Source organism: Euphorbia lathyris, chromosome 1, assembly GCF_963576675.1.
Source record: "Euphorbia lathyris chromosome 1, ddEupLath1.1, whole genome shotgun sequence".
NCBI classification, from domain to species: Eukaryota; Viridiplantae; Streptophyta; class Magnoliopsida; order Malpighiales; family Euphorbiaceae; genus Euphorbia; species Euphorbia lathyris.
Window position 1 is genome coordinate 29,573,911 of NC_088910.1, and position 10,903 is coordinate 29,584,813.

At 36.3% G+C, this 10,903-nt stretch overlaps 2 protein-coding genes across 4 annotated transcripts; one reads left to right on the plus strand and one right to left on the minus strand.

Annotated features, from left to right (window-relative positions):
- Positions 1–874: 874 nt before the first annotated feature.
- Positions 875–5,023, minus strand: LOC136226497 (protein LPA2). The gene is made up of 2 exons (XM_066015017.1): positions 4,541–5,023; positions 875–1,168 (listed from the first exon to the last, which is right to left on the minus strand). The coding sequence occupies exons 1-2, from the start codon at positions 4,986–4,988 to the stop codon at positions 1,023–1,025; spliced, it is 594 nt and encodes a 197-aa protein (XP_065871089.1). The 5' UTR covers positions 4,989–5,023; the 3' UTR covers positions 875–1,022.
- Positions 5,024–5,723: 700 nt separating this feature from the next.
- Positions 5,724–10,811, plus strand: LOC136226505 (uncharacterized). Of its 3 annotated transcripts, none has more exons than XM_066015027.1 (14): positions 5,732–6,151; positions 6,401–6,534; positions 6,623–6,772; positions 6,866–6,971; positions 7,123–7,426; positions 8,062–8,275; positions 8,421–8,510; positions 8,690–8,945; positions 9,137–9,252; positions 9,534–9,632; positions 9,716–9,763; positions 9,858–9,968; positions 10,058–10,148; positions 10,389–10,811. In XM_066015027.1, the coding sequence occupies exons 1-14, from the start codon at positions 5,911–5,913 to the stop codon at positions 10,490–10,492; spliced, it is 2,064 nt and encodes a 687-aa protein (XP_065871099.1). In that variant the 5' UTR covers positions 5,732–5,910; the 3' UTR covers positions 10,493–10,811. The 3 variants fall into 3 exon arrangements, 2 of the variants coding, with proteins under 2 accessions (XP_065871099.1, XP_065871108.1); XM_066015036.1 differs by having other exon boundaries at positions 5,734–6,151; positions 10,392–10,811; XR_010687755.1 differs by lacking the exons at positions 10,058–10,148; positions 10,389–10,811 and having other exon boundaries at positions 5,724–6,151; positions 8,690–8,956; positions 9,858–9,950.
- Positions 10,812–10,903: the final 92 nt, after the last annotated feature.

The window sequence follows — 10,903 nt, forward strand, 5'->3', positions numbered from 1 at the left end:
AGGGTAGTTTCTAGTGATCTATGAGTGCTCAATTGATATTTTTTAGATGTTTTTGCAGCAAAAATTAAAACTCGGTACAGAGTTTCTATGAAGTTGTCTAGCGTTTTCCGACGACTAGTGGGTGCTCAAACCCCCTTTGACCCCACTATTCATCATTCATCAATACTGCAAACACATTTTGGCTAGGGAGCCCTTTGCCCTTCTTAAAGTTTCTGTGAATCTTTACGAATAGCACAATCATCATGTACAACACTAGCAACAAATACTCTACCAGAAAAGGAGCAAGATATATAACTACACAATCAAGGACCATATCCATTGAATGATAATTATTTGTCAAATTTTGCTTTAACAATTCTCAGTTAAAATACAAAACGACCTGTTCATTAATGTTTGTCATCAATGGCGGAGCCAACTTTTGAAAGCTGGGGTGCAAATTATTTTTGCCCAGCCCATTTGTCTGCTACGGGTGCAATTGCAGCACCCCCAACAGATTTGTCCAGGCCGCTGGGAAGGATGGTTCCCAGCAGCTGGGGTGCCCCATGCCTTCTCTCCCTCTGCCACTGCTCGTCGTATTTGCTTTCAGTTTGAACTTGTTATGAGACTAAATCATACTTGACGAACATGGCAAATCACTATGAAAACTTAGCCCTCCCTTTCCAGGCTTACTAATGGGTTATTATTTGTAGGTTTAACCAACAGAATAAAATAAGTACTAATATAGTACAAGTTTTATGGTGCTCAGACACTAATGCAGTATCATATATACCTGGCCCTGCCCATGAATATATTAGATAAACCATGTCTCTTCCTAGTATGCAATACCACATTTTCAGCAACTCAAGCATGCCTTTTGTTCTTCTGCATAAAGAAATCTCCAAAAACTTTCTCATCCAATAAATAATTCCTTGTTCATGGGCAAGTCAAAATACAGTCTGGAACGAAACGCTGAAAGTTCACTTGTCTATATGTCGGGAATGATTCTTATACAACGGGATACATCTATTTATATTCACAAATTATCATTTTTGGTCTTTAAGGTTCTCATTCTGCAGGTACTTCAGCACTCCATATGTAACAGATCCAGCAACAAACAAGAATACAGTAGGAGTGAAGGATGGGTACAAGTACTTCACAAATAATTTATCCCATTCATCAGGTAGAAAGCCTGTGGATGTAAGATAAATAAGAAGTTATATTGGGAATTTCTGAAACAATATAATACCTAACATTATGAAGGCACCCTAGAACTAACCTATCTTGAGAAAATAATATGAAGACATAATTGTGAAAAATTTCAAGGGGCATAGTTAAATATACTATCTTTAGGTTTATACATCCTTATATTAGTTAGATCAGCAAATAGATATAATTTTATACATTCATACTGATTCTAACCCCATGTTAGCCGACCCCGAATCATTTCGGGACTAAGGCTTTGTTGTTGTTGTTATACTGATTCTAACCATTCTAGCACTCTTATTTTAAGGCAATCTCACTATTAAACTAGTTTTAAATAAGGAATCTCTGTTTTTTATAGAATGCTTACTTATTCTATCTGATCAGAGAAAATTAAATACCTAGGAAAACCTGATGACCTATTCATAAAACACACCCACAGAGTTAAAGTTTGTATGTTCTACAGGTCCTAATATGCAAGGATAGTATGTAAATTTTATTATGAATTGGGGACAACCAAGGTTACCATTTCTTGGACGTATCATTTAATCTTCAATGTCTATACACTATAGCTAAAGTAGAATGGAAGTAGTCACAAGAATTCAACAATAGCAAAAACTAGCGACAAAACACATTCCCATGTAGTTTTTGACTTTCATAGAAGTCTGGTTCAGAAGGTACACTTGCATATACTTAAAGTTGTACAAAATAATACTGATGGGCTACCAGAATTATATACAAGACAGAATGAAGGAAATTAAGTAGAGAATTTTAGCACAATGAGATCGTTATTAAGGTATAAGAGCTTCAAGGAATATGAACGAAAATAGTAGATATAGGAAATAAATATACTAGCAAAAAAATATCCAAGGAGTGAACAACTTGCCTGGTCACTTCTAACACATTAGCTGCACAGCACTTATTCTCTGTAGAGATCAGTTTCACAGGCCTATTGTTCTACATCTTAAAGAAACCATTATTCATTAAAGAGGTTAAGTGCAAAACTACCAAACTGTAATTCATATGTGTTGATGTTGGATTGCTTAAATTCTATTCTTACATTGGATTCATCACTGAGTTCCCCCAAAATGCAATTAATATGTGTTGAGGTTGGCTTGTATTCTCTTCATAATGGATGTGTCTATATTGGTATGTGTCAGATCTGAAACTGATCAAGAACAGGATGGATTTGGATTGCATTGGAGGCTAACAAAGTGGTTCAGACGAACCAGCATTTGGTTCGCACCAACCAAGCCAAACAGAGGAGGTGTTTGATATCGCCGAACCAACTGGAAAATCTGGTATAAGCTCCGTTCCAGATTCAGTTCAACCGAACCAAGTGATATTTTGTTCCAAAAGTGTTCTTCCGTGTTATTCCAACTACTCTAAGGATTGAAATTACTTCTAAACCTATTTTGGGAGTTTTAGGGGTTCCTATGAGATATAAACTAGGTTGAACATCCATTGTATTGTAAGACTTGTTTTGCCTCAACCGAATAGGAATTCTCTCTTGCCTGTGGACGTAGATTACATTGATCGAACCACATAAACTTGTATTCTTGATTGTCTTTTCTTGTTATTATTCTTGTGTGCCAATTTCATAACAAATGGTATCAGAGCCTAGGTTTCTAGGATTTTGTTTGAGTTCAAAGAGTATATAGGATTTATTCCATTTTTTCCAACAAGAATTTTCTTGATACTGTGCTTTATGGTAGAGGGAGTATATCTGTTAGCGATGTAAAAGATGTTATGCAATCAAAGGAATTGAAAGAGAAGAGTCTTTAATTCAAGGAGGGAAGTGAAAATGCAGGTCTTGTTGTTAGCAGAGGTAGGAGCAAGGAAGAGATGGGATCGAAATCAAAGTCCAGTGGAGTTTGATGTTATCAATGTAAAGAAAGAGCACATTAGAAAGGATTGTCCACTGCAAAAACAGGGGAATGGGAAGAGTGATGCAATTAGTAGTTCAAGTGCAACTGTAGTACATAATGTTATAGTTGGTTCAGCTGAAAGTGTTGATGAAGGGGACGACATTGGTGTTCTGACGGTCTTCGGGTTCTGCGAATAATTAGGTCACGGACACTGGGGCTTCTTGTCACAGGACATTAAACTGACATCTATTTACTTCTTTCAAGGAGTAGAAAGGAAGTGTGAAGTTGGGTGATGGTGGTGAGCTAAAGGTGAAGGCTAGTGGTTGTGTGCAGATTAAGATGCATGACGCATGGTCAGAACACTTGATGAAGAACTTGATCTCTCTCGGTACCTTGGACAAGCAAGGTTACAAGTTTCTCTAGCATGGATGGGCAGGCAGGTAAAAGTTTCTAAGGTTGCTCTGATTGTGATGAAAGGTAAAACTGCAGCATGACATTGATAGTTGCTTGGAAGCTCACAAGTGCGAACAGTGGCTGTTACTCAATTTATGGAGCAGTATGATAACAAGACAAAGTTATAGCATCAGAGATTGGGACACATGAGAAAGAAAGGGCTGTCAATGTTGAGTAAGCAAGGGTTGTTTGCTGGAAGTGAAATGGTAAACTAAAATTCAGCGAAACTTGTATTATTCCATTTATGGAGCAGTATGATAACGAGACAAAGTTATGGCATCAGAGATTGGGAGGGACACATGAGTAAGAAAGGGCTGTCAATGTTGAGTAAGCAAGGGTTGTTTGGTGGAGTTGAAACTGGTAAAACTAAAATTCTGTGAAACTTGTGTTTTGGGCAAGCAGCGCCGGATGAAGTTTGGAACGAGTAAGCACACTTCAAAAGGTTCCTTGATTATATTCATTATGATTTACGGGGTAGCGCACCAGTTCAGTCTCAAAGTGAATCTAAGTACCTTATGACATTTGTCAGTGACTAGTCAAGAAATTTCTGGTTAAATTTTCTGAAATCAAAGGATGAAGTGTTTGGGAAGTTCAAGGGACTAAAACACTATGGTAGAGAAACGGACTGGAAAACAGGTCAAGACACTCAGAACAGACAACGGGTTAGGGTTCTGTAATGTGCCATTTCATAATTTCTGGAAGGCAAAAGTTATAAGGCACAACAAAATGGGGTTGCAAAAGACTAGGCTGTACAGCTTTCGTAATTAGTAAATGGCTTCCCAATGTTTCCCAAGTCATAAAACACAAATCTGTCATGTCTTTAAAACAAATTAAACTTCAAATTTACATGATTTTTATTTTGACATTTTCAGGCCAATAATTAATGTTCAATCAAATTCAACTAAGTTACAACAAAAACACAGCTCAATTTCAATTCATTCAGCTTAGTTTAATCAAATTCAACCAATCACCACAAAACAGAGCTGTATTCGAAATCATTCAACTATACACATGACATGGAAATTAATTTCAAACCATACCTGATGCAGAAAGCAAAAGTCCCTGGACAAGAATGATCCCACCAAGGCCCAACCAAGCCACAATAAAGGCACTTTCGCTTGTATTCTGGTCCGTAGCTTTAGCCTCTTCCTGTTGGCTTACAGTAGCAGGCTTCTGAACCGGTGAACGCCTAATAATAGATGCTCTGTCTCTTTTACCGTTAGGTTTCTTCTTATTACTAGCAGTAGACGAAGAAGTAGCATCACTGAGACTTGAATTGGTTGAAGATGAGGGTGAGGAAGAGGATGATCCAAACCCTAGTCCAGGCGCAGTGGATTTCTTAGGCGCAGGTGACTGATTGGCGGGTTCGGCGTCGGTTGTGGGATTTTGGGATTGGATTCTGAGATTGGGTTTGGATGGAGAGAGGAGGTGAAATTGGCGATAAGATTTTCTGAATAGAGAGGAAGTAGTGTGGATTTGTAGCGCCATTTTTAGTTTAGTTCGTTAGTAATGGTCCGTTATTTTTTATTTCTACAACATCATTTAAGGGTAAATTAAATCATGATCCCTCAACTTTGACTTACTTTCTTTCTGATCTCTAAACTTCAAAACCTAGAGGTCTATTTGAATACAACTTTTAGTCCCATAAACTTACCTTGATGATTTCTAGTTCTGTGACAAGTAATTTAACATTTAAAAAAATAGCATTTGCACAAATTTATTATAGATAACCATTTCTTATGTTTTCAAGGGATGTTGTTTAATATTGACCTAATCCATTATTTGTCTTCTCAATTTGTTTAAAAATTTGGATTAGCACCCTAACTTTAAAATATTACGAAAGTCCTTTAAGTTGCATAAAATATTTAGATAACTCTTTTAACTTCCATAAAATATAATTAATTAATCATTTAGTTGTACACACTTCGAAAAAAATAAAACAATCAAAATGTATAATTATGTAATAAAAATTTAAACTCGTCAATACATCTTCTAAAATTTAAAAGAGTGTTAAAACAGTATATAAATTTCATAATTCAATCAATTTTTGTCGAAAAGTTTGAGGAGAGATGTTTGGGTCAATTTTTTTGTAAGCTACATTACCTCAAACATCATTCTTGATACATATAATAGGTAAAAATTACATAGATGATAACAGGGTGATATATAAGATCTTCAACAAAAAAACAATTTTAAAAAAATTATAAGATCTTCAACATGGTTTAGGGAAGAAAATGTTAATTAATTAGAAGATGGGGTTAAATTTTGGAGCAATTCCCAACTCAGATTCTCACAGCCAACAAAGATTCTCCTCCACAATTCCAAATTCAAAGATCAGTCTTCTTCTTTCTTTCTTTCCCTCTCCACTGCTTCATGGACTCTGTATTATACACTTCTCAATCCACCTCCCATGGCCCTCTTCCTCTCTTCCGCCTTCCTTCCCACCATCTGCTCTTCTCTTCCCCTCAGGACCCCTTGCTTTTGCTCTCTCTCTCCGTACCCACCCCTCTCCACTGCCAAATCGCCTTCTCCCTCTGCTATTCTCTGGTTCAAGCAGGATCTTCGCCTCCATGATCATCCTGGCCTTCTACAAGCCTCCTCCTATCCTGCCTTACTTCCTCTTTATGTTTTCGATCACCGGATTCTCTCTCGTCAGTATTTCTTACTTATTATCTGTTTCTCGCATTGTGCTCGTTCTTTTTCTTTTTTTTCAAAAATCTGTTTCATTTTACATTTCTAGACTGTTGCATTTGGCATTGTGTAGTTATATGACTGTTTTGTTACTAAATTTTCAGAGAATTGTCCTTAGATAGCATGTAATTAATTGAAGATCTTATTATTAATGCCTGCGTTTTCCATAGGAAATCAGTTCAAGTGGTTCTTTTTTACTGTTTGTGTAGGTTATTCTGATGAAATGCTGGAAATTATTCTTTTTGCACTGGATGATTTAAGGAAATCCTTAAAGGAACAAGGATCTAATTTGATGATTAGGTTTGGGGGTGCGGAGAATGTGATAAGAGACCTTGTAGAAGAGGTGTTATTACTTGTTCCATTCACTTTCTATGATGGTAATTTACTTAGTATCAGCTTGTTTCACTTAACTTCATCATCTCTGGGGACAGGTAAAAGCTACTGATGTATTTGCTGAAGAGGAGGTAGAGTACCACCTTCGCACAACAATGAAAATTGTTGAAGAAGCCTTGACGAAATCAACTCTTGCATATAGGAATCCGAAGATTGTACGTTGGCGTACTCCATTTTATGACATTAAGGTTATAATCTTTGCCCTTAAAGCTTTGTTTGGTTAAATTATGGGCTATTTTGATGCAAATCATAAATATGTTGTGGTTCTCTATGTGTTATAGAATCTCAAGGACTTGCCTGCATCACATGTTGATTTCAAGAAACTTCCCCTGACTTCTCCTCTTTTGCCCCCTATCTTACCCAGGGCACCAATGCCATTGGACTGGGGTAAGTTTCCGTTTGTCAACTTTTATCTATTGCTGGTTCCGTCCATTGATTTTCTTCATTAGAATTGTAAAATCAGATATACGCTTAAAAATATATTTTAATACACAGTTTTATTACTTATAGGGAGAATGATGATTGAACCATGAATCAGGTTCTATGCCCACATTGAATGAGTTGAAGAAATTTATGAATGAAAATCCGTTCAAATTGAAAGAGACTTGGACTTTGATCAAGGAGATGTCACCTGAAACTGTATTGCAGAATAGAAAGTCAAAATTGAGGGGAGCTAATTCAAGTAATTTGAATTTCAAGCAACGTCAGAGGAGTAAAGTGGAAAAATCTGTTTTTGTTACAGAAAAGCAAAATGTTGTGGGAGGTGGGACAAGTAACATACTTGATGCATTGGCTGGATACTTGCGATATTTGGAGGGAACAGCTCGGGATAATTGGCAAGAGTATGTGGTGTTTGCTATTTGATTCTTTTATCAATTTTGATTTCTGTGATTGTGCTCAAAATATTTTTGGTTGTTGGTAATATCAAATTCATTTTCGTGATCTTTTGGCAGCATTCTATCCATAAATCACAAGCAGATTTGTTTTTTCTAACGCAAAAATCCTTCATTTAGGTAGATTGAAAAATGTATCCATGTGATAACAGATTATTATGCTGAGGAATTGTTTGCAGAGCAACATAGAACAAGGAACAGTGGCTTAAACGTTATGTTCTCTAAACTTTTTTATTTTTCCTGCTCTGATTGGAAACTTTGGGAACTCGATGCAACTTATTTGGTCTTTAACCTATATTCTATTTCATTAAGCCTCCACATGTCTGCTTAGGAGGTGATTCTCCATCATATATTTTTGAAAAATATTTATTATAAATCCAACATTTAACTCTCGTATAGCATGCTATGTTTTGGTTGTTTATCATAAAGACATTGATTAGATTCTTGGTCTTTAATGGCTGCATGCTGTAGTTTTGCATTCTATATACTTATTTTTTCGAAAATAACTTCTCTTTTAATAAAATTGCCACACTAAATCTTTAAGTTCATCTATCATTTAAATAAATCAAACTATGGCATGGCAGGATACATGAGAGGTTACGTAATGCTGAAAGTCGGGAAGGGGCTTCATTTTTTGCACTATTTGGCACTTCCCTTTGTCTTGGTATCATATCCAGAAGAAACGTGTATTATGAAGCGATCAAATATGAGAAGGAACGAAATGCTGGATTTCTATCACCTTTTGGATATTCTGCAACTACTGTTGCTGCTGCTATTGATGCTGTGTGCTCAATGGAGGTAATTTTGGAGTTCGTTATTTGCTACTTTGAATGCATACACGTTTTATATATTTGGTTGTTCTGATCTATATGTTACCTTATATATATATAATTGTATTTTTCACACAAGTCCTCTGAAAAACTCGAGCTGAACTTGGTGACAGTGGTATTGGCTTATGGCTCTAAAAGGTCAAATAAACAATGATGGAGCATATTCTGTTCGAATATGGCGATGGAATGGGTATTTAATTCAGGTATGCAGCTGAAAACATGGAAAATATTTAGAAGTTTATTATTGAATATTGGTCCTTTCTGCCAACTCTGCTGATTTCGTGATTTGGAACTTGTTCAAAATGCATATATTTTATTCTGGAGAAGTACTTAACTATATTATAGGTTCATGTGGTATTTCAAGTGATTGTTCTTGTTTCAGTATACAGTTGTTGGTCAAGAAGGCCCTGCAATTCTCCTTGTTCATGGTTTTGGTGCATTTTTGGAGCATTATCGTGACAATATACATCCTATATCTGAAGGTGGAAATCGTGTTTGGGCAATCACAGTTTTGGGATTTGGAAAATCAGAAAAGCCAAATGTCGTATACACAGAACTCATGTGGGCTGAATTGCTGAGAGATTTTATAACTGATATTGTGGGTGAACCAGTGCATCTTGTGGGGAACTCTATTGGTGGTATTGTCCAAGTTCGAACCTACATCTCTACTTCCCTCATTTTTCTCAAACCTACCATTCAATACACCCTATATTTTGGGGTTACAGACAATACTTGGCTTTTATTAATGCTTTTACTGTGTTAAAATTCAGAAAGTTCATTAATCTTTTTCTTCTCTCAAAAACTTAAGAGTTGTTATCTCAATCTCCAGGCTATTTTATATCAATTGTTGCATGTTTTTGGCCTGCTTTGGTCAAGTCTGTTGTTCTTATCAACACTGCTGGGGATGTTACTCCAGGATATGATAATCATCTGCAAATCACTAAAGTAAGCCCAGAGACCTTTTTTTCAGATTTTGTTTAACGCATTATTGTAGTATATATGTTAGTTTGCTTCTTGAAATATTAAGCTGCTACTCGGACTCTGTTATATCCACTTTTCATGTTCTTTTCTATTTTGTGGTTGCTTGCGTACCCATTTAATGCTTCCAGATGCATTATGTCCATTTGCTACTAGAGAGATGATTCAACCCGCCACCTGAGCTGTCCTGCATGTCTTTTGTATATTTAAAGTCAAAAAAATTTAACAGGCATCCTCACATTTTTCAGGAAAGACGAACTTCAGTGGTTGCACAGCTTGGTGCTAAGCTGTTATTGCCTTACTTGAGGTGGGATATCAGAAAAATAGTGAAGCAGTGCTACCCAACTGTAAGCACTCATTTAACTCCAAATTTCATTTTTGTAGCATAAACTTAATGTGGTTTCTATACTTAACCCTGTTGTTCTTCCAGAATACTGAGAGAGTTGATGATTGGCTTATCAATGAAATGCTGAGAGCCGTATCCTTTTTTTTTTTTTATCTCGGAAAATATAAAGACATTCCATTAGAAATGAAAACTTGTGATGGAATCACTTCCTTAACGTGCACGGCAGTCTGAAGATCCTGGTGTAAATGTGGTTCTGGAAAGTATTTTCAGTTTTAATCTTTCACTCCCACTTAATTGTCTCTTGGGAGGTTTTGAAGGAAAGGTCTTAGTTATACAGGTGATCTCTTAGAAACCCTTGTTCCATTTTCACTTGATTTTCTTCATCAACCTGAAATCAAGGTATTGATAGTTTTCTTTGAACTCCAGGGAATGAAAGATCCTATCTCTGATTCCAAGTCCAAAGTTGCGAGGCTCAAAGAGCATTGCAGTGGTGTAGTAATCAGAGAGTTGGACGCCGGTAATTCATTAGCCTTATCATCAACTTGTTTGTTCCTAGTTAATGCGTCTTAAATTAGGGGTTTTCGTAGGAGCACCCGGTGCTTGCACTACCCCCTTGGGATTGTGCCATGTGCGCAAAACCCATGTGGCGCCGCACGGCCCAATCCCAATGGGGGTATTGCAAGCACCGGATGCTTAGTACAATTTCCTCTTAAATTATGTAGTAAGTAGTAACCATCATTGCATCTGGCAAAAATAGCAGGCCACTGCCCCCATGATGAGCGGCCTGGAGAAGTGAATGCAATAATTTGTGAATGGGTAGTGGCAGCGGAAACCAAAATTCTGCCAGAGACCTTTGCATAGTTCATGGTCAACCAAATTTGTTGCTATATTTGTGAATCATTTATCAGCAAGAAGTTCGACATTCGACTGGTATAATCGATCTGATCAATGGGAAAGGAGATGCATACCACTTCAATAGGAAATGATTGATGTAAAAAAGAAAAAAAAAATATACAATGAAAATATAAAGTCCAATAGATGAGGCTCAGCCCATAAATTTCCAATAGGCTTCTGTTAATCGAGTAATGTGATGTTCTGTTCTAAAATTAAAACCAAACCTAATTACGAAGACAAACAGAATTGGTTTTTTTTTTTATATAGAATTGGTTTGATTCTTTTATTTGTGCTTTGTTTGTTTGTTTTTTCCTTTTGTTTTTTAAACTTTTAATAGAACTAAGTACATTAAGTTGATAAAATAAATTATTAGATTCA

Bases quoted from the DNA above. Each gene is read 5' to 3' on its own strand.
- LOC136226497 (XM_066015017.1), bottom strand. From the start codon at position 4,988: ATGGCGCTACAAATCCACACTACTTCCTCTCTATTCAGAAAATCTTAT. The intron at 1,169-4,540 runs GTATGGTTTGAA...TTACATCCACAG, and splicing joins ACTTTTGCTTTCTGCATCAG to GCTTTCTACCTGATGAATGG.
- LOC136226505 (XM_066015027.1), top strand. From the start codon at position 5,911: ATGGCCCTCTTCCTCTCTTCCGCCTTCCTTCCCACCATCTGCTCTTCT. The intron at 6,535-6,622 runs GTGTTATTACTT...CTCTGGGGACAG, and splicing joins TAAGAGACCTTGTAGAAGAG to GTAAAAGCTACTGATGTATT. The intron at 8,276-8,420 runs GTAATTTTGGAG...ACTTGGTGACAG, and splicing joins ATGCTGTGTGCTCAATGGAG to TGGTATTGGCTTATGGCTCT.